General features: G+C 38.1%; 1 protein-coding gene across 4 annotated transcripts in view; it reads left to right on the top strand.

Moving 5' to 3' along the window:
• Positions 1–23,981, top strand: part of CDS1 (CDP-diacylglycerol synthase 1) — a 75,794-nt gene that overhangs the window by 33,731 nt on the left and 18,082 nt on the right. For all 4 annotated transcript variants that reach the window (XM_036027015.1, XM_028508111.2, XM_036027019.1 and 1 more), the window contains exons 4-6: positions 1,562–1,659; positions 4,060–4,199; positions 22,469–22,527. In XM_036027015.1, the coding sequence (XP_035882908.1) occupies positions 1,562–1,659; positions 4,060–4,199; positions 22,469–22,527 (297 nt within the window). The remainder of the gene's footprint in view (positions 1–1,561; positions 1,660–4,059; positions 4,200–22,468; positions 22,528–23,981) is intronic.

The raw sequence follows: 23,981 nt of genomic DNA, 5'->3' as shown, positions 1-23,981 counted from the left end.
TTTCCTCTTGTCTTTATAACACATTTATGGCTTTTTCCTTAAAATAACTATTTATAGTAGTTCAGTATAATTTCTTATCGTGTGGCTGATGGGACACAATGACTTTTTTATGTATGTGGTTGAACATGTAGTAGGTATAGTGGGGGAAATATTCTGAGCAGTAGGTGTGGGGATGCTAATTTGTGGAGATCATATAAGAAATCCCAAAGTATGTTCTTGGGCAGAGTTTGGTAAACTTGTTCTGTAAAGGACCAGATAGTAATATTTTAGGCTTTAAGAAACTACATACAAGAAAGACCAAAAAAAGGTACAGATGTCTCTGTCACATAATCTTTGATTTTTTTTGTTTAAATTTTTTTAATTGTTAAAAATATTTTATTTATTTTTAGAGAAAGGGGAAGGGAGGGAGAAAGAAGGGAAACATCAATATGTGGTTGCCTCTCGCATGCCCCCTATTGGGGACCTGACCCACAACCCAGGCATGTGCACTGACTGGGAATCAAACTTGCAACCCTTTTGGTCACAGGCTGGTACTCAACACACTGAGCCATACCATCCAGAGCCTGTTTGTTTGTTTTTAACTCTTAAAAGATATAAAACCCATTCTTAGCTCCAGCACTGTTCAAAAAGCCCTTTGGTGTACTCTGTACTCTTAAAAGTTTAAAAGAGTTAGTCTGCTATATTCCCAAAGATTTAATCTTAGTTCACGAGAATAAGCCTTCCACTTACCATTTACTCTGAGTCTTGGAATTGATTTAAGCCAAGCATTGTGTATGCTGCTACATTTTCAGGACTACGTTTACCCAGATTGGTGGATCCAGCAGTTTGAAGGACTATTAAATAGACCATCAAAACAAGGGACTCATAAATATAAACTGATTTAGTAGGCATTTATATTTTAAATTGTGCAAATAGAACAGCATAGACATGATTAATTGGCCAAAGTGGCTGCAAATATACAAAGCTGCTCATAATTTGCCAAGGTAGCAATGCCTGGTGATCAGAGATGTGTGTGGCTGGCTATGGGAGAGTCAGCACAGCTGGAAGAGTGAAACGACCATGCCAAGCCCCTGGATGACTGGGTAAGTGTGTCAGCCATTTTTCCTGACAGTACCTTTATCCTTGGTGAGTATTCCAGAGTGTATGGTTCAACATGAATATAATCAGGAAAACTTTCACATATGATTTTTTTCCTCGGGTAGCTCAAGAAACAAAATGGACAAAAAGATTGTCCATCTTGAGATGGACAACCTTAAGAAACAAAGTTGTGATGAGTGATAAAGCCTAGTTACCTGTGACCAAACAGATGATACCCCTCACCTCAACCTTGAACCACCCTGCACATCCGGCCCCAGGAAGGGTCTCTCAATAAAACTTGTTTTGCTTACCCCTATGGGGCATCACTTGAGTTCAGGGATGTTGAATATTGAATTTTTGCTACAGACATTTAGAATAATCAAAAATGGATAGGCTAAAACACATACAATAAGCTACCTACTAAACAGTTAAGCACAAATGTAAGCTTTGAGGAATGCATGTCAGTGCTTTCTCTTGTCTTCAGGTTCTAGGCATCCAAGTGAAATGCTTCCATGAAATTATCACTATTGGTTACAGAGTCTATCATTCTTATGACCTACCGTGGTTTAGAACACTAAGCTGGTAAGTAACTTAAGACTCTCAGGTATGAAATGTGACTCTTTTCTAAAGTTTATAAGAGTGGCATCTGATCAAAGAGTGTTCATGTAGTTGACCTTATAGATTGATTTTGGAGAATGATAAATTAAAAAATGCAACTGAATTTTGATAAGCAGAAAATCACTTTCAACTCTCCATTCCAACACAACTATTTTTATATCTCATCTTTCACTTTTTATAGAGATAGCCAGTTTATATTGAATATATACACCATTTCTGTCCAGTAAAAAAAAAATCCCCTTATATTGGACACATTTTATATCCTTTGTAGTTAAAATTTTAACAAAAGTTTAATTTTGTAAAATGTTACAATTGTGTGATGTTTTGCTTCCCTCCTTCAGTTGACATGAAACCACACACAAAATTAAATATCTACAAAGAATGAAAGATGAGATATAAAGATAGTTGTTTTTTATTTTATCCTCATCCTAGGACATGCTTATTGATTTTAGAGAGGGGTCAAGGGAGGGATAGAGAGCGGGAGGAAAACATTGATGTGAGAGAGAAAAATCCATTGATTGCCTCTTACACACCCTCAACTACACCCCAGGCACGTGCCCTGACTGGGAATCGAACCAGCAATTGCCAGCGGGATTTGCTGGGAATTAGGTTTGCAGGATGACTCCCAAGTAACTGTGGCACACTGGTCAAGGCAGTGTTTTTGTTTATTTTTTGAATGATCAGTGGTTTATTCAGGAAGAAGAAGTCCAAGCTGAATGTTTGGACTTCCTTCTGCAGTCGGGCCCACTGTCTCCACAGCCATCATAGGCCCAGGGTGGGAGAGGGGAGCAGTGGAAGGAGGGGTAACCCCACCTCTGTTGCCTGGTTCAGTCTCCTCTCCAGGCCCTTGGCCCCATGACTGGTGATACGAGAGTAGATGGGAGAGAGGAGGGCTCTGATGGGAGCAGTGTAGAGGCACCCTTGTAAACAGTGCTGGCCGAGTTACCTGCCCACGACATATTGCATGTGCACAAATGCATGTAAAAATTAGTAAAATAAAATATGTAATGGTTTTAATATTTAAACTTTTATATATTTTACATACTTTTCAGGGACAATCCTTAGTTATCAAGAACTTGACCAGGAAACATGATAATATGACATCACATGATCATATGATTAGCCTAATTAGCCATGCATTTGAATATAGTTCCTTGATTGGTATCAGCCAGAGGGGCCAGTGTTTTTTAAAACAAATTATTGTTTTTGTTTGGAATAGGCAAAAATAGTTTCTTGATTTTTGGTAATAGCTGATTTTCATGAGTGGCAAAGTATATGGGAAATGTTAGGTAGATTAATTAGTTGGAGAATAATTAAGTGTGAAACCATTCAGGACTGATTGTAAATGTAGGGGAAAACCATTCAGGACTGATTGTAAATGTAGGGGAAAACCATTCAGGACTGATTGTAAATGTAGGCTCCAGTGATTGTAGAAGGCTTCATGGAGAAGATGAGAGAAACCCTGTCATTTGAAGTAAAAGCAAGCTTTTGATTGAGGAGTGTTCTAGTTGGGGAAGCAGCCGTCATCACACTCTAGGCATGGGACTGAGGAGGCATGTGCCCCACTTGGTGAGATATTCCTGGCCCTCCTGAGCAGAAGGTATTCATTAGGCAACAGAGGGCAAGAAGTTGTATTGGTGGGTTAGAGTAGGCCCGGATAGCCTTACAGAGGAGTCAGAGATAGTTTCCAGTGTGGGAGAATAGAAAAATGATAGCACAGCTGATACAAGTAAAAATACTTACCTCTTTACTTTGAGAACAGTAGGACCTGATTCTGGCCGTGAGATTCGAGGGAAGCATCCCTTTCCTCTTTTGCTCTCCTGGCTACCTAGGAGCCTGCCCTTCCAAGGACACACACCTAGGAACTCTAGGACAGTGTTCCTCAGCCTTTTTTCCAGGCTCACACGCACTCGCATCAACAAAATCTTGTGGTTCCAACCTTTCCCTGGGGGAAGAGATAAGCCAGAGCTCTCTTGGAGGAGGGAGTCCATCTGGGGCACTGAGGAGAGGAGAAAGATGTCAATATGTGCAGGGCAGGTGGGAATTTGGCTTAGGATCTCTACTATGAAAAAGCACTAGAGCAGTGAGTAGTTAAGAGACTGAGAGAAAATATTTTCTATATAGTTTTTTAATTATCTGTCTCTGGCATTAGATTTTGAGCTAAGTAAAGGCATGAACCATATTCAGTAAACTTTTGTTGACAGATAATTTTTAAATTAAGTGAAAAGCATTTGGTGGAATATATCCTGACCAGTCTTCTGAATTTGGTTTTGATCTTTGTATCATCATCAAAGTGTATAGTTTTAAGGTATTTGAGGGGAAAAAGAACACATACTTAAAAAATTCATCATTTTTAAATTACAGGTACTTTCTACTTTGTGTAAACTACTTTTTCTATGGAGAGACTGTAGCTGATTATTTTGCTACATTTGTTCAAAGAGAAGAGCAACTTCAGTTCCTCATTCGCTACCATAGATTCATATCATTTGCCCTCTATCTGGCAGGTAAGTTAAGGAAAATACTTTGTACTGATAATGCAGCTAATATATTTTACATGTTTATTTTTACTATGTTATTTAAATTCATAACATCTTATATTTGTTACATTTTATTTTTTAATTTTATTTTAATCATTGTTCAATTACAGTTTTCTCCTTTTTACTCCCAATCCAGCCCCCCTATTTGTTACATTTTAATCCAGCTTCTTTTTTTTCATTTTCCCAGGTAAAGAGCTATTCATTTTCATTAGAGTCTTAAATAGCAATTATTCTGCAATGGTGGTTTTAAAAAATACATTTTTAATAGTCATTCCATACATTTGAAAGTTGTCTTAGCAAATTGTAGTAAAGAAACTTCTATAAATATGTAGATTGATACAACCAGGTATAATTTACAAAGAAACTTTCACATTTATATTGCTTTATTTGTTCCTAGTTAATAGGGTTTTCACGTAGAATTAGTTGGGGTACTTGGTTTTCCTGACATGATTTATTATATATTCACAATATGTATATTTATATGTATTATCTTTGTTTATAGTATGCAGTGACACATTTTTTAATGATTTTTATATTAAGAATCAGATACTTAGGATAAAGTTGGAATTATAGATTTAAAGTTCCTCATCATACAAAAACTTTTAAGAAATTGATTTAGACATGTGCTTTTTAAAAGTTGGATTTGCATCATTAAACAAGTGCCTAAAATATCACTTTCTATATAGCATTTGTGATTAAATCTTCATTCTTGTACAACATATTATTTTTCTAGAACTTAATAACTGCTTTACCTTTTCTCCACATTTGTAAATTTTTGTGCAGCAGTCCTTAATTTTTCCATTGGATCTGTTTCACATCTGTTGGTAGCTTTTTCAAATGTGCACACAAATCAGATAGCATATCAGTTCTCTCTTTTTTCCTAGACGCCTCTGTTCTGGAGACGTCTGTGGTCCTGTTCCTATTTGAACTGGCTGCTCGCAGGCCTACTGCTTACCTGCCCACACGATTTGGCCTCCTCATTTCTTCTGTCCTGTGCCTTCCAATTTCTGGGTTTATACCCTCATTTTGTTGTAAGCATGGCCTCCAATGATTTACTATGAAATGTGATTAGAAGGTAAATATAAAAATACATTTATTCTACTCACAATTTACTACTCTGGCCGGGGCTCCACTTAGTAGATTTTTTTTCAAACTTATTTTAATTTTTAGAAAGAGGGGAAGGGAGGGAGAAAGAGGGGGAAAGAAACATCAGTGTGCCAGAGATACACCACTCAGTTGCCCCTTGCATGCTCCCAGTTGGGGACCTAGTCTGCGACCCAGGCATGTGCCCTGACCAGGAATTGAACTAGCAACCTTTGGGTTCACAGGCTAGTGCTTAACCCACTGAGTCACCCCAGCCAGGGCTATTAATAGATTTTTATTTAATACTCTAGTTTAGAAGCCCAGGCCTCATCCTTGCCTTCCACTGAGCCTTTTCTGCTCAGTTTTCTCTGGAAAATACTACTAGCTGTCCCTGATTTCTTAGGTCTGCTAAAAGTTAGGCAATCTGTTTCCCAGCTTCCAAGTTCTGCAGCTATTTCTCCTCTGTTTTCCTTGACATTTCTGCAGTTCTCTTTGCTTTGTGGGTTTTTCTTTACTGTTTTCTTGCTCTGTGGGTTTTTACCTTAAAAAAATTTTTAATGTTATCTTAGTGGGCTACCAGAACAGAATTAGAAATCAATGCATGAGGTCAAACTGACATTTTAAGACAGAAATCCTAACTAGTTTTATATTTTTTTCCTGTGACTTTAAACAACAATTTAATATTTTCTCAGATAGTCCTGGGAGTTGACTGGGCTTCAGTGGGCAGTTCTAACTGAAGGCCTTTCCTATGGTGGCAGTCAGATGGAGGTAGTGCCAGTCATTTCAGTCTTGGGTGGATGGCTTGCTCTCAGGCCACAGTCAGTGCTGGCTGCTGACTTGAGCATATACGTTTGGCCTCTTCATGGGGCTTGGATGTCTCCAAGCTCATGGATGGGTTCTAAGTGTGACAAATGCCAAGTGTTTCAAGCATCCTTATCTAGGGTTACTTTTTTTATTACTGGTTTTCAAAAATGAAAACATGATACACGCTCATAGTAAAAATTATTGCTAAAAGGAAATATTCAGTGAAATTTCCCTCTTACCTCAAAGCCTTATTTACTACCTCTAGGGATTCACTAGAACTATTACAGGTATATTTTTTATTGTTCAAGCTTACAGGTTTTTATCTTCCATTCCTCCTCTTTTTTTATACAAATGAGAGCTGATTGTTCTGTACCTGCTTTTTCCCACTTAATGTAGCTTATGGATGATTTTATCTTGACACATCTAAATCTATCTCATTTCTTCTGTATGTAGAGTTACATCTATATTAACATACATACAAGAACCTCTGCTGGGTAGAATGCCAGGAAATAATGTGACTACCGTTGCCATGGCTTTCTTTCCCTTTGTTGTTTGCTATAACTTATACTTACGAATAATTTCTCAGTTGAGTAGTGTAGAAGATGTACTTTGTTTTCTTTACTGTTCATTTTATACATTATATGCATGACAGCCTCCCAAGCAACCTTTTTTTAGTAATTGTTCCATACACTACTTTCCAACTCTTCTTTTTAAAATAAAACCAATATTCCTTCTTTCTTTTTTTCTGACTAACTTCTGTCAAAGAAATAGCCTACCACTTGCAATGTAGGCTCATGGACTCAGAGCCTCATTGAGGGTCATCAGTGCTATTCTTCCAACAAACACTGGAGTGCTTTCCAAATGCTAGGTACTGTGGATGGTGTTGAGGAAACAAAAGGAATTATGGCTGCTAGTGTGCCTTCCAGAATTTTAAAACGGGTGAGACATGAGTCCCCTTGTGCATTGCTAAAGCATCCTTAAGGACCCCCAAGAGCAGGCAGATGGGGAGGAAGGGCTTTGCTCTGCTAGGGGATGGGAAGGTCTTTGAGAAGAGAAGACAGGAGTCATGAAGAGTAAAGAACAAGCAGGCATTTGCCATGTGGATAGTGGGCAAGGCATTCCAGGCAGAGGAAACAGTTGTGCAGGGTTTGGAAATGAGAGAGAAATCATATTCTGGGCTGGTGGCAGACATTAAAGGTTAGAAAGGTAGGCAAGAGCCACATCTTGAGAAGCTTTATATATAGGGTTTGGAAACCATTGAGATTTTAATCTAAGAGATGATATAATCAAATTTTTAATTAAATTATGAGTTGGAAGACATTAATAGATTGACTGTAGGAAACTGCTGCTGTCATCCTACTAAATGGAATGAGGACCTGAGCCATTTAGATTTGTATTTAATTCCAAGAGTGTTATAAATTACATAAAAAATACTATGGGCCGATCTTAGACACAATTTCTGTTTGTGGCAGTGCATGAAAAGTTGTTTTTTTATCTAAGTTAAAGGCTCAAAATGTATTCTTTTTTGACATAATTACGTCTTTACCTGCAGATGTAAGAAATATAGAGATATCCCCTACACACTTTGCCCAGTTTCCACCAATGTAATAATTTGCAAAACTACAGTATAATATCATACCTGGATATTGATGTTATTACACCCCTACAAATGTACTTTTAAGATGCAACTGTGTAGTAAGCTAGGAGCTACTGGGTTAACTGACAAAACGTCCAATATCAGTCACCAGTAGTATTCTTTATCTACTATTTTACATGTGGCCTAAATATGCTCCTATTAGACCACAAACACCAACTTGTGTCTCTCTTGTTTTTCTAACTCCCAGTGCCTAACACAGGGTTTGGAGTTTAAGTTCCCAATACAGATTTACTGGATGAATGATGCAGAGGCTGAGAATATGCATATGCACACACAGTGCTTCCTAGAGGTGTTTTCCCAGCACCGGCATTTTGTTTGCTGAGTTTTGAGGCCTTATCGGTGATGAAGTGGTTAACAACATTTGTGAGCTTGCTCTAGCAAATGGTGTTAGACTTTAAAACAGGAGTGAGAAAATGGAAAGTGTACTGCCAGTATATTGAGAATTGTGTACCTTTCTCTCAAATTTTGCTTTGAAAACTTTTTTTTTTAATATTCCAAGGATCCTGTGAAAATTTTAGTTCTGACTTTGAAAAATATAGGTCTTAGCAGATTTAAAAAGTAGAGACAGCCAGTCTATTTCATTGACACTAACTTTTATTAAAATAAAATGTAGGTATCTCAGGCCTAACACCCTCACCATAGCTCAGGAGATTAATGATGCCTTAAAATCCAGGAAGACATTCTGACACTTACATACTTTTGTTGTAAAATAAATTTAACTGATAACAAAGAGAAAATTGGTGAGACAAAGTAATAGGACAGACATTTTTCTAGAGTCTTGATATATGTTTTTAAAATCTTGCTGATTTGGATACAGGGCTCTTTAGAAACCAGAGCAGCTATGTGATTACATGTCTAGTAATGATGAGTGAATAAGCTTAAGTTGTTTGACCCCTAATATAATTACCTTACCATCTCTTTAGCCAACCATCGATTTTGTGTGTAAGTGTATTTGTATTCATGTGTGGCTAAATCTTTTTTAAAAATTTTATTGATTTTCCTATTGCAGTTTTCCTGATTTTTCTCCCTTTACCTCCCTCCACCCAGGCACTCCACTCCCTCAGGCAATCCCCACACCATTGTGCATGTCCACGGGTCATGCATAGGTTCTTTGGCTACTCCATTTACTATACTGTACTTTACATCCCCATGGCTATTCTGTAACTACCTATTTGTACTTCTTAATCCCCTCACTTCTTTACCCATACCCCCACACCCCCTCCCATCTAGCAACCATCAAAATACTCTCCATATCCAAGATTCTCTCTCTGTTCTTGTTTGCTTAGTTTGCTCCTTTAACACTTCATATAATAATGATTTGGTGATGATGAACTCCTTTGGTTTTTTCTTGTCTGGGAAGCTCTTTATCTGCCCTTTGATTCTAAATATCTTTGCTGGGTAAAGCAGTCTTGGCTGTAGGTCCCTGCTTTTCATGACTTTGACTATTTCTTTCCAATCCCTTCTAGCCTGCAAAGTTTATTTTCAGAATCAGCTGGCAGTCTTATGGAGGTGCTCCTGTAGGTAACTAACTGCTTTTTTCATGCTTCTTTTAAGATTGTCTCTTGATCTTTAACCTTTGGCATTTTAATTATGATGTGTCTTGGAGTGGGCCTGTTTGCATCCATTTTGTTTGGGACTCTGTCCTTCCTGGACTGGCATGTCTATTTCCTTCACCAATTAGGGAAGTTTTCTTTCATTATTTTTTCAAATCGATTTCCAATTTCTTGCTCCTTCTCTTCTCCTTCTGGCACCCCTATGATGCAAATGTTGGAACACTTGAACTTGTCCCAGAGGCTGTTTACATTATCCTCATTTTTTAAATTCTTTTTTCTTCTTTTGTTCTGATTGGTTGTTTTTTGCTTCCTTATGTTCCAAATCATTGATTTGATTCTTGGCTTCATTCCTTCTCTTGTTTCCCTGTAAAATGTTCTTTATTTTAATTAGTGTATCTTTCATTTATGTCTGGATCTTTTTTATGCTGTTGAAGTCCTCACTAAGTTCCTTGAGCATTTACATAACCAGTGTTTTGAACTCTGCATCTGATAGATTTCTTATCTACATTTTGTTAAGTCTTTATCTAGACTTTTGATCTGTTCTTTGGGAAATATTTCTTTGTATCCTCATTTTGGCAGCCTCCCTGTGTTTGTTTCTATGTATTAGGTAGAGCTACTTTGACTCCATGTCTTGGTGGTGTGGCCTAATGTAGTAGATGTCCCGTAGGGTCCAGTGGCACAGCCTCCCCTATCACCCAAGCTGGGTACTCAAGGTATGTCCTTCATGTGGGCTGAGTACACCCTCCTTTTGTCATTGAGCCTTGGTTGCTGTTGGCAGATCAATGACTTACTCAGGCCAGTCAGCTGCAAGGACTGGCTGTGACCACTGACCACCAACCTCCACCCTGCGTGGAGTATCAGCTGTGTGGGATCAGAGTGCTGGGGCTCTGTTGTGGTCTATAGCTGCCCATTGGGTGTGCTGGCTCTGCGATTACCCAGGTCGTGCAGGCCAAGGTCAGCCACTACCTGTGTTTTGCCTGGGGCTACCCTACCTGAGCTATAAAGCAATCTGAGACGACTGCTACTTGTGCTGGGCTTTGCAATTCCCCAAAGAAGCCAAGCTGTGAATCTAGGCTGGCTTCTGCTAGTGCCATGTCTGGTGACACTTAGCAAGAGGTACTGGGTCTAGGAGCTCCCTGAGGGGATCTTGCTTGTTTGAGAAATTTAGAAAGTTGTGAAGGATGAGGTAACACCTGCCATTCATATGGAAAAACAGTTTGGTGGACCCACTTCACCAAGGGAAGTTGGATGGGACTGGGTCTCTGGGTATCTCCTGAGTGGGGTAGCGTTAGCCAGGTTGATGGCATCTCAGATATGGTACCCACCTGCTGGCTCTGTGGCTCTGTGTAGGAGGGTTTCCAAAGAGGACAATAGCCTGTACCTGCATTTCTGTCTGGTAGAAAGCTGTCCCCCAGCTTTCACCTTAATGTCAAACACTTCAGTTCCTCCCTGTGTGCCAATGGTGCCTCTCAAGTGGCTACCCTGGTGCTGGTGCTAAGGGGGAGTGAGTCTGAATAAGTCTGTCTGTGGGTCTTTAAAGGGAACTGCTTGGGACTCCAGAAGTTTCTACCACCAACTCAGTCCCTGCTAGTTGTTGCAGCCAGAAGTTATGGGAACTTGTCTTCGTGGCACTGGAACCCAGGGCTGGAGTTCCTAGTCTGGAACTGGGACTCCTCACTCCTGAGATTTCCCTCCCAAGTTTTTATCCATCCCATGTGGATGTAGGACAAGCCCATTGTACATCTCTGCCCCTCTTACCAGTCTGGATGGACGTGGTTCTTTAATTCCATAGTTTTTAGTCTTCTCTTCTGAGTGATGGTTGTTCTATAGTTTAGTTGTAATTTTGACGTGGTTATGCAAGGAGGCAAGCCGTGTTTAGCTGTGCCGCTGTCTTTACTGGAAGTTTATCACTGGCTAACTCTTGATTTCCTTTTTAAAGCCCTTGAAGCTTGAGTGTGATATTTTGAATTCAAAAAAACCAATGGACATATAAAATTAAATTATAGAAAAATTGATGTGTAATTAAGAATTTCCCCCCAAACATCCTGAATATCTGTTATCTCAAAGGATGTTGATGAATCCTTAAAAGATGTCACATCTAAGATGGCGTCGGAGTAGGAAGGAGCAGATTCGGCTTTCCTCTGCTCAGGGGAGAAAATCCTGACCGATCTATGGAGTAGAAAGGCAAGCAACCAACATATTTCAGCATTTTTGAAAACAGAGGACCAAGGATTGTGGCAGAACCGAAAGAACAAAGAACAGATCCTAAGGGGAGTGCTGCAGCAAGGTAGGGTCCCAGGACTAGTGTGTGGTCCTGGGGCTGCAGCCCCAGGCCTGGCCCAGGGCCGCTGCTGGGTTTACCATAGGGTTCTTGGGAGAGAGCCAGGTCAACTGCTCCCTCCCCAGCCAAGCAAGGTCTGAGCGGCTCTGGGAGGAATCCAGGTGCTGGCAAACACACAGGGGCGGTGAGCACCTTTTGGAGGCGGTGGACACCGGAGGGGCCGAGTCGCGCAGCGGACCCGGACTCCCACGGTCACCAGTCTGGCTGGACCTTTGGCGGTGGGAGAAGCCAGGCCACGGTGGGAGAAGCCAGGCCACTGTGGGGAGCGGCGGGCTTGAATGGGAGGAATTTCTCAAGAGGAAGGAGTGAATAGGCACAGACACTGTGTGGGGAATTCTCCTAAAGTGATCAGTGGCTACAGCCTGTCTGCTACCCAGCTGTGGGCGCACCGGCAGCCGGGCGCGCCTGCAGGGGGAGCATCCCGGCACACCAGCCCACAGCAGTAACCCTGGGGAAAGACCTGATTCCCATACCCAGGGCCCAAAGCTGAGGAGCCAGTGCGAACTCCACTGGCCAAGGAAGAAAAGCCAAACAAATCATCCTTCAGCGTGCATCAACCAGCAAGAGCAGAAACCGGTTTGGCCACTTTGAAATCAAGAGACTTTTTAATTTGATTCTATTTTTTTTAACAATTTTTAATTTTTTAAGTTTTATTGTTTTTATTCTCTTTTGATTTCTTTTTCCTCTCTTACCTGATTTCTTGTTTTATTCCTTCCTCCTTCCTGTCCTCCAATTTTATCTCTTCTTCCTTCGTCTGCCTTTTCTATTTTTTACTTTTTTAAATTTTTTCCTAAATACCTACAAGTGAGACAAAATCCTGGATCTGTGAAAAGACCAAAGTTGAACCCAAAGAAGGGGCATCACAACAGCTGGGACAGTGAGATAAATGTCACTCTGCTATTACAGAGAACCTGCAAGTTATTGCATATTTGTATCATTACTATTTTTCCAGTGTTCCTACATCTTTTTTTAACAGTGTTTTTATATCCCTCTTCTTTTTGTATAGCCTGCTTTGCTAGGCTGGATATATTGTATGACCTGACAGCTTTCCCCTGATATCTCTTTCTATACTGTATTACTAATCTACTGTCCTTTAACTCATCTGTGTCCCATCAGCACACTACTCGATGTTCTGTACTCCCTATTCTTGTTACCTAGATCTCATAGACTCTGCCATATGAATGTTGCCATAATATTATTGTAAATAACTGCTGTTCCATGCAATTGTAATTACTTCACAACACCCCCGCCCCCAAGATCTTAGCCCATTTCAAAGTTTCCTGAACTCTATTACTGTAGTGGTTAACTCTATTCTCTCACACACTACACCTATTTACTATCCTTTACTCTCACCTTACCCCAGAATCTGACCACCCACAACCTCCCTGCTTTATACATCCAACTCACAATCCTTCCTCCCCCAACAAGAGTCTTATCTTCTTTCCATCCTTTCTAAAAATCAGCTAGCTGGGTGGAAGACCACGGTTAACACTATACATAGTGAAAGGATCTCCTATATCTTCCCTACTTGCTACTACTGTAAATAGCATAGAATTCTCTGTTGCTGTCTTAAACCATTTTGCCTTCCCCCTCCAACTGATGACAAAAAAGAATAGGTGGAGGAGGTGAACACCAGGATACCCACTGGAAGAGGAAACCCAACAACTAAGGAACCACTAACAGATAACAGCAGAAGAAGGTGAAGGAGGGAGTAGTAACCACACAAACCTCAATCCAGGACTTATCTGGAAATACAACTAAACAGTAGAGACAGTACCCAATACAAGCAACTGAATAAGATTTCTTTAAACCTTGTACACACAGAAGAACCAGCTTCAACACAACCTGCCCTCACCAGCACAACAAAATACAGAAGGTGGTGGACAGAGTGACCCACATTTAACCAGCTGGTGGGAAGGAACCACCAAAGAAAGACTCAACAACAATCAAAATCCAAAGGCAAACACAAAGCCAACTTAAACGACAGCCCAAGACCAGTGATCTTGGGAGATCAAGGAAACAGCACCACTGAAACTCACTGCTATTCTACTAAAGAAGTTCACAACATAAACCCAGGGAGCCAGAACAGATCAATATAAGAAGCTGAGGCGAACAAGAAGAGTCTCACAAACAATGGGAAGACAAAGAAATACTCCCCAAATGAAAGGAAAGGAGGAAGCATCAAAAAGAATGCTAAATGAAATAGAGGCAATTCAACTATCAGATATTGAATTCAAAGCAGTGATTGTCAGGAAGCTCAATGAGCTCACAATGAGCTACGAGAACCTACAGGGAAGCTACAATGAACTCAATGAAAACTACATCAGCATAAAAAAGGAAATAGAAACTCTCAACATGGGCCAAGAGGAAAAGAAGAATACAATTTCTGAACTGAAGAACACCGTAGAAGGAATGAAAAGCAGGATCGATGAAGCAGAAGATCGGATCAGTGAGCTAGAGGACAAAGTAGAAGAAAACACCCAGAAAGAGCAAGAAAAGGAAAACAAGCTCAGAAAAAATGAAGAGGGATTGAGAGAAATGCAAGGTAATATGAAACATAATAATATCCGTATAATAGGGATACCAGAAGGAGAAGAAGAAGAACAAGGGATAGAAAACCTAGTTGAACAAGTGAGGATGGAAAACTTCCCTAATTTGATGAGACAAAAAGTCACACAAATCCAGGAAACACAGAGAGTCCCAATCAAGAGGAACCCAAAGACACCCACCTCAAGACACATCATAATTAAAATGGCAAAATTTCAAGACAAAGAGAGAATCTTAAAGGCAGCAAGGGAGAAACAGGAAGTAACATACAAGGGGGCCCCAATAAGGCTAACAGCTGACTTCTCAATGGAAACACTCCAAGCCAAAAGAGAATGGCAAGAAATAATCCAAGTAATGAGAACCAGAGGCCTGCAACCATGACTACTTTACCCAGCAAGGCTCTCAATTAAGATAGAAGGCCAAATAAGAAGCTTCTCAGACAAAAGAAGTCTAAAAGAATACACCTCCACTAAACCAGCTCTGCAAGAGATGCTAAAGGGATTGCTTTAAGGAAAGAAAGGAAAAGACAGAGTGAGAGAGGATCACACGTACATAAAAGGCAATGAATAAGTATCTATCAATAATAACCTTAAATGTAAATGGATTAAACGCTCCAATCAAAAGACATAGAATAGCTGATTGGATAAGAAAACATGACCCACACATATGCTGTCTACAAGAGACCCACCTCAGGATAAAAGATCTGCACAGGTTGAAAGTGAAGGGTTGGAAACAAATTTTCCAAGCAAATGGACAGGAAAAAAAAGCCGGGGTAGCAATACTCATATCTGACAAAATAGACTTCCAAAGAAGGTCCATAAAGAGAGACCCAGAAGGTCATTTCATAATACTCAAGGGAAGAATCCACCAAGAAGACATAAATATTGTAAATATATATGCACCCAACATAGGAGCACCCAAATACATAAAGAAAATCTTAGAGGACTTCAAGAAAGATATGGACAGCAACACAATTATTGTGGGGGATTTTAACACCCCACTATCAAAACTGGACAGATCTTCCAAACAAAATATCAACAAAGATATTGTGGCATTGACCAATACCCTAGACGAAATGGGCTTTACTGATATTTACAGAACCCTCCATCCCAGAGAAGCTAAATACACATTTTTTTCAAATGTACATGGAACATTCTCAAAGATTGACCACATGATAGGACACAAAACAAGCCTCAACAAGTTCAAAAAAATTGAAATCATATCAAGCAATTTCTCGGATCACAAGGGACTGAAACTAGAAACCAACCCCAAGGAAAAAAACCCAAAACACTCAAATTCATGGAGATTAAACAGCATGCTATTAAACAATGAATGGGTCAAGAATGATATTAGGGAAGAAATCAAACGGTTTTTGGAAACAAATGAAAACGAACTCACAACAACCCAAAACTTATGGGACACAGCCAAGGCAGTCCTGAGAAGGAAGTTCATAGCGATACAGGCCCACCTAAAAACATTAGAAACATTTCAAACAAACAACCTAACCCTACGTCTACAAGAACTCGAGGAACAACAACAAAGACAGCCCAGAGCAAGCAGAAGGAAGGAAATAACCAAGATCAGAGCAGAATTAAATGACATAGAGACTAAAAGCACCACATTTCCAAAGATCAATGAATCCAAGAGTTGGTTCTTTGAAAAGATAAACAAAATCGGCCAGCCTTTATGCAGACTCATCAAGAAAAAAAGAGAGAAAACTCAAATAATCACAATCAGAAATGAAAAAGGAGAGATTACAACAGATACCACAGAAATACAAAGGATTGTAACAAATTACTACAAAGAGCTGTATGCCAAGAAATTTGAAAACCTAGACAAAATGGACAAATTTCTAGAAAAATATCTTCAAAAACTCAATAAAATGGAAGCAGAAAGCCTGAACAAACCAATAACAGCAAAAGAAATTGAAGCAGTAATCAAAAAACTCCCAACACACAAAAGCCCTGGACCAGATGGTTTCACAGGAGAATTCTACAAAGCATTTAAGGAAGAACTAACACCTATCCTTCACAGACTATTTCAAAAAATCCAAAAAGATGGAAGACTCCCAGACTCCTTTTATGAGGCCAACATCATCTGAATTCCAAAACCAGATAAAGACACAACAAAGAAAGAAAACTACAGGCCAATATCGCTGATGAACATTGACGCTAAAATCCTCAACAAGATACTGGCAAACCGCACCCAACAGTACATTAAGAAGATCATACACCATGACCAAGTGGGATTCATTCCAGGTATGCAAGGATGGTACAATATTCGCAAATCAGTAAATGTAATACATCACATAAACAAAAGCAAAGACAAAAACCACATGATCATATCAATAGATGCAGAAAAAGCATTTGATAAGGTACAGCACCCATTTATGATAAAAACACTCAGTAAAGTGGGAATAGAGGGAGCATTCTTCAACATAATAAAGGCCATATATGAGAAACCTACAGCCAACATTATACTCAATGGGCAAAAATTAAAATCTTTTCCACTAAGAACAGGAACAAGACAAGGATGTCCACTTTCACCACTTCTATTCAATATAGTACTGGAAGTTCTAGCCACAGCAATCAGACAAGAAAAATAAATAAACGGAATCCAAATCGGAAAGGAGGAAGCAAAACTGTCACTGTTTGCAGATGACATGATAGTGTACATAGAAAATCCTATAGACTCCACCAAAAAACTGCTTGACCTAATAAATGAATTTGGCAAAACAGCGGGATACAAAGTCAATATCCAGAAATCAAAGGCATTTCTGTACACCAACAATGAAACAGCAGAAGCAGAAATCAAGAAAAAAATCCCATTTGAAATAGCAAAAAGAAAAATAAAATACCTCGGAATAAACCTAACCAAAGAGGTAAAAGACCTGCATTCAGAAAACTACATAACACTGAAGAAAGAAATCAAGGAAGACACAAACAAATGGAAACATATACCGTGTTCATGGATTGGAAGAATTAATATCATCAAAATGTCCATACTACCCAAAGCAATTTACACATTCAATGCAATACCTATTAAAGTACCAATGGCATATTTCACAGACATAGAACAAACACTTCAACAATTTATATGGAACCATAAACGACCCCAAATAGCTGCTGCAATTTTGAGAAAGAAGAGTAAAGTAGGAGGGATCACAATACCTGACACTAAACTATACTACAAGGCCACTGTAATCAAAACTGCCTGGTACTCCCTTAAAAACAGGCACATAGACCAATGGAACAGAACAGAGAGCCCAGAAATAAACCCAAGCCTCTACAGTCAATTAATATTTGGCAAAGGAAGCAGCAACATAAAATGGAATAAAAATAGCCTCTTCAACAAATGGTGTTGGGAGAACTGGACAGCTACATGTAAAAAAATGAAACTCGAGCACCAACTTACACCTTATACAAAAATAGATTCAAGGTGGATAAAAGACTTAAATATAAAGTGTGACACCATTAAAGTCCTAGAAGAGAACGTAGGTAGGGAAATCTCAGATATTTCACGCAGAAACTTTTTTACTGACTTGTCTCCTAGAGCAAGGGACATAAAGGAAAGAATAAACAAATGGGACCTCATCAAAATTAAAAGCTTTTGCACAGCTAAGGAAAACAGTATCAAAATAAAAAGAGAACCAACTGTATGGGAAAACATATTTGCCAATGATACCTCAGACAAGGGTTTAATCTCCAAAATATATAAAGAACTTACACGACTCCACTCTAAGAAGACAAGTAACCCAATTAAAAAAATGGGCAAAGGACTTGAACAGACACTTCTCCAAGGAGGACATACAGAAAGCCCAAAGACACATGAAACGATGCTCAATATCGCTAGCCATCAGAGAGATGCAGATTAAAACCACAATGAGATACCACTTCACACCATTCAGAATGGCCATCATAAACAAAGCAACAAACAACAAGTGTTGGAGAGGCTGTGGAGAATGGGGTCCATAGTGCACTGTTGGTGGGACTGCAGACTGGTACAACCACTATGGAAAGCAGTTTGGAACTTCCTCAGAAAACCAAAAATGGATCTGCCTTTTGACCCGGCAATTCCACTGCTGGGACTCTATCCTAAGAATACTAAAACACCAATTCAAAAGAACCTATGCATCCCAATGTTCATAGCAGCACAATTTACAATAGCTAGGTGCTGGAAGCAACCTAGTTGCCCATCAGTAAATGAATGGATCAAAAAACCATGGTACATTTACACGATGGAATGCTATGCAGCAGAAAGAAAGAAGGAGCTCCTACCCTTTGCAACAGCATGGATGGAGCTGGAAAGCATTATGCTAAGCGAAACAAGCCAGGCAGTGAAAGACAAATACCACATGATATCACCTTTAACAGGAATCTAAACAACAAAACAAAACAAAACAAAAAAAACTAGCATAATATAACCAAAGACACTGAAATAGAGGATAGTCTGACAGTGACCAGAGGGGAGAGAAGAGGGAATTTCAGGGGGGAATGGGTAGGGTTTACAGGAACAAATTTGGAGGACACATGGACAAAAACTAGGGGTGGGGAGTAATGGGGGGGAAGGGGGGAAGGTTGCATGGGTGGGCTGGAATGGGAGTAGGGGGGAGAAAAGTGTACTTGAACAATGATTAAAATAAAAAAAAGATGTCACAAATAACTTTAGACTGTATCTCCAAAATCACTTGTAATTTTTGATATAAAGGTTATTAGAAACTATATACATGCTACTATTCACCATGAAGATTAATAGAAAACTGTTCTTAGCTGATATATCTTAGCTAATAAGTTTGGTTTGTGTGACAATTTTTACAATGCAAAATCACTTAGAATCATTTTTAAATAATTTAGATGTAGCCTAATGTCTGAATGTGGGTACACATAATGTGTGCTTATGAGTTTATTTAACATAGTGTTTGACACATTTCTGGCATATGGTTAGTTATGTAAGTTTAATGAAAAATACAGCCACATGAAAGAATGAGGGATGAATCAGTGGGCTCCACCATTTAACCCTATGTCTATCTTACTGTCTGTGTTTTGAATTAAGGACTGTGTGTGTTTACTGAATTGGTTAATTACCAATAGTAAATTTAGAAACAACTTTATTATTTCTTTTGTATTTTCTTTCACTTCAACTAGATGATGAGCTCCTTGAATGGGAATGCCTCTTAATTCAATTTTTGTATCTTATATCTAGTTCATTTTAAGTGCTCAACAAATATTGACTTAGAGAGAGAAAGAGAAATTGACTGAGATCAAGATTGAGATTGATTGATTTGTTGTTCCACTTATTTGTGCATTCATTGGTTGATTCTTGTATGTGCCCTGACCAGGGATCAAATCCACATCCTTGGTGTGTTGGGATGATGCTCTAACCACCTGAGCTATCCGGCCAGGACCTCAATAAGTATTTTTTGATTGTCCATTTTTCTGAAATTTACTCTATCCCATCTTTTGGACTTTTTGATGTCTTTTTTCCCCTTTATTTCTCTTGACTACTTTAGAAATCTCATCCTCTTTTGTTCTTTTTGAATATCCCTCCCTTTAGTCCATTGGGTAGGTGGACTAACCCCCAGAAACTCCTTGAATACTGTGTATCAGGATGTACACACATTTATGTGGACAGCACCGGGCACTGTGCCGTGTGCATACGTGGTGCTCGATCAGATAAACATAATTATGTATGAAGAGCTGTATGTTAGAAAGTGTTTTTTAATGAATACTTTTATTTATAATACTGTAATAAATAGTATGATTTTAATTGGAAGTATTACTATACAAATACTCCTTGTAATGAGGGGAAAAGTAAACCTATGGATCCAAGTGTACAAAGTTATCCTTCCATAGATTATTGAAATATAGTGTATATGTATTTTTAGCCATTTAAATATAAAATATACACACAATTTTATTATTATGAATAAGAAAGTAAATTCATGTGTTTCTTTTTCAGGTTGTTTTCTTTTTCTTCTTTTTTTGTCCTTAAAGGAAGAGTTTTTTTTATTTTATTTTAATTTTTGTTACAGTACAATTTTCTATCTTTTACTCCCATCCCAGCCCACCCACCCAACCCTCCCCTCCTCCTTCCCATTTCCACTTTCCCCTAGTTTTTATCCATGTGTCCTTTATACTTGTTCCTGTAAACCCTTCCCCCTTTCCCCCTGAAATTCCCTCTTAAAGGAAGGGTTTTGAGCCATATGTTAGCCTGGAACATGCAGTGCAGTCTGCACCACCTGCAGCAGGGCTAGATCGGGAAGACCACCATGTCCCCAGATTGCTTTTCTTTAAAACGAATATTAACCTTAGCTATGCTAGGAAAACATTTTCTATCATCCCTCCCCATCCCCGCAAATTGAGAGAACTGTATTACCTTAATATATCTAGGAGTTATATAATTATGTATTCTATTAAAGCACCCTGAAAAGTGGAATGTTACCAATTGAGTTAATGGTGAGACTGGATCAGGTGAAAGTGAATTGCCAACAGTGTCCGGATAAACTCTCTATTAGGACAGTATCAAATGATCTTACTGGTAATTTTGTTTGAAGAAACACTTAAGAGTGAGTGGTAGTATATAACTTAAAGAAAGAAAAATACATGCCATGCATGTTGCAGTAGTATTTGTGAGGAGATAAATCAGAGTTAATGATGCCAAGAGGTTCCAAGGTTTTGCTGGGAGAGTCAGAGGGGTCCATTTGAACAGAACATCTGTCTTGTCTCTGCTGTTACACCATTAGGCTCTCTCTGAACTAAGTCTAATCTAACCATGGACCAATGGCTTAATACAACATAGAAATTACATTATTACTTAAGCCACAAAATAAGTCTACCTGCTATAGAAGAAAAGCTTAAAAGCAGTCATTTTGAAAAGGTCTTTTAAACTGCTGATTTCAATGCTATGAATTCCATGTTTTAATCCCTCCTCTTCCACTTTCTCTCCTTCTCTCAAGAAAGTGACATAATGGCTTTCAGTTGTACCTCTACACACAAAATGTTTCTGTATTTCTTTTGTAGTTCAATCAGTCAGACTACTCTGTAGGTGTTGAGTAGGAGGTGTGGTAAGGTCTGGGAGCCAGTACAAATTCTCTTCCTTTATCACCATCCTTTACACTGATGTCATCAAAGTGTACTAAAGGCAGCTGTGGTTCAGTCCATGGCTCTGGTCAGAGTAGTGTCCACCTTGCTTACTTTAAAGTGGGTAGACTTGTCTTGGTAGGTATAACTCAGATGTGCTAAGTATAATATTTATTTCAAATAGGATGGGCCAGTTGACAATTTTCTATTTCAGAATTTACTTTCTAAAGACATTGCAGAATAGAATGCCTTAGTGACTATTTATCTGAAATTAAACTTGGTGTGTGCATTGCCAGTATCTGCCTCTGTAAAACAAAATAGTTATCTTTAGAAGCTTACTGATATATTGGGCAAAAGGTGTTTCATATTGCTTCCCATTATTTGATACATACTAGATTTCATTTGATTAGGTAGGATTTTTATTTAGTAAAATTTTATTAAAATAAATTTGCTCTTTGTAAACCTTGAAATTATTATTATGTTTTAGTGTAATTATTATAATATGGTTCTGAAAAATTTCAAATCCCCTCTTAACCTGACTCTTGCTGATAATGGTTTGTGGAACCACCAACTTTTAAGGGTCATTGGGATCTGAAGATTTAACTACTTTTTTAGCCCTGTGTAGATTAATAAAGTCCTCTGTGCATTTTTCTTCATCTGTAAAATTGATTTAGTAATTGGTACCTGTATCGTAGAGATCCTGTAAGAATTAAATGAGTTAATACGTATAAAATATTTAGACAAGAGCCTGGAACTTAAGAAATAGTTAGATGTTAGCTGCCATAAAAAGAATTAATTTTTATATTTTGTAGAGATTAAAACATTCTTTACATATAGTTGATGGATTGGTTTAGCAAATAAATTTTATTCAACTGAAATTCAAGATCTATTTTTCCATGTCTACATATTAGCAAGAGGCTAGTACACTTAACTAATTAAGGGGATGTTTACTAAATTCATGCATTGGAATGTATTAGGCATTTTGGAGAATACAAGATCATTTCTCTCAAGAAACTTTTACTCAAAACACTTAATGTAAGAGAAGGAGAAATGCCATATGAGTAAGTGGCTAGAGTATATCAGATGTGGTATGGAAAACTGGCTTATTTGAACTCAGTGAATCTGACACTTGGTAAAAATTGTATGACAAGCACATTATTTTTCTTGAGCAGGTTTCTGCATGTTTGTGCTAAGCTTGGTGAAGAAGCATTATCGACTACAGTTTTATATGGTACGTATTAATCATTATTCTGTAGGTATCATAGAAACACTTTACTTTTTTCTGTAGTAAGAAGATAAAATGTAACCAATTTCTAACACCCAAATATGAAGGATATTTCAAATTTTGGATGACTGTTAAGTATAAAATGTTGAAGATGAAACATTTTTGAGAATTTTAAAAGTTTAACTGTTTTCAAAGTTTCCTTAAAACCTTTTCTTTTAAATATTTTTAAAGGCTATAAAATTAAAGCCAAGTATTTGGATTCCTAAGTTTGTAGAAATATAGGAACCCAGAGATTCCTAAATAGTAGATCTGGGAAGCATTTATTTCTTGCTATGGGAGGTAACTATGCTTGACTTTCTTTTAGTTGACTACAACAAGGAACTAAGCATTTATAATCTTAGTAGCTATGGTTAGTCATAAAACTGAGTAATTCTTTTTGGCCTAAGGTATTTTATCCAGTTTATCATGGAACAGTGTTCAGTGTTTTTTGAAATTTATCATGTGTATGATGAACTTTTCTTATTTTCTTAAAAGATAGATACTTAAATGACTAAAATGAAAAATATAGCATTTAGATGTGAATTCATGTATTAGTAAGGCTTGTTTTGGTTTTGGTATATATTCCCTATTCGTTATGCTTTGTTTTTCTCCATTAAGACTCTCTGCTGAGCATTAGTGTTGAGAAATTGTAATGTATCTTACCTTTCTAATTTCTGGAGATCTTGAGAGGAAAAAGTAAAATTCTCAATGAAAAATCTAGCAACCATCAAGACAAATTAGAAATAATAGGATCTCCTATGAAAATGGAAATGGTGCCTGTTGGAAAAATACCATTTTTGCACTTTTAAGCAACCAGGATAAAAGACAATTGGATCCTGTAAGCAGATAAATAAAATGAAACACCAATATAACATATTATTTGCTGAAATAGAAAAATAGGTTTATTTTGAAAAAGCACTTTATAAATTCCAAACTTATGACACTAGTACATAGAAATGTTAGCCTTTTTTAATTCACATTCTACTCATACCTGTGACGCTAAAAGTCACTGAGGTGGTATCTCTCGGGCTAGATGAAACTGAAGCACAGAGGGCTTTGAAAGTTTGAAATTGTACCATTGAACAGAGCTGTGAGGATCAGCCTTCAAGTATCAAAAGATGGAATTGAAGGGCAGTTGATTTCTGCTCATTTGAATCATTTGAATTTAGAAATAACTCTTTATGGGAAGAAGTTACCATACCATAATGAATTTGGAAAGAAAAATAGAGTTTCACATTTTTAATAACTGGAGAATGCAGCTAGAGTAAAATGTTCTTCCCTAAATGCCATAGCAGCACCAGAGATTTCTCATTATCATTTTAATCTGATGGTTCAAGATTATAGTTTATCTTTATATGATTTTAAATTTATCTCAGTGTTATAAGTATTCCATTTGTATATAAATTAAGATTGCTTTTTAA

This window comes from Phyllostomus discolor, chromosome 1 (assembly GCF_004126475.2).
Source record: "Phyllostomus discolor isolate MPI-MPIP mPhyDis1 chromosome 1, mPhyDis1.pri.v3, whole genome shotgun sequence".
NCBI lineage: Eukaryota > Metazoa > Chordata > Mammalia > Chiroptera > Phyllostomidae > Phyllostomus > Phyllostomus discolor.
The sequence above is the reverse complement of the archived record's forward strand: the minus strand, read 5'-3'. Positions and strand labels throughout refer to the sequence as shown.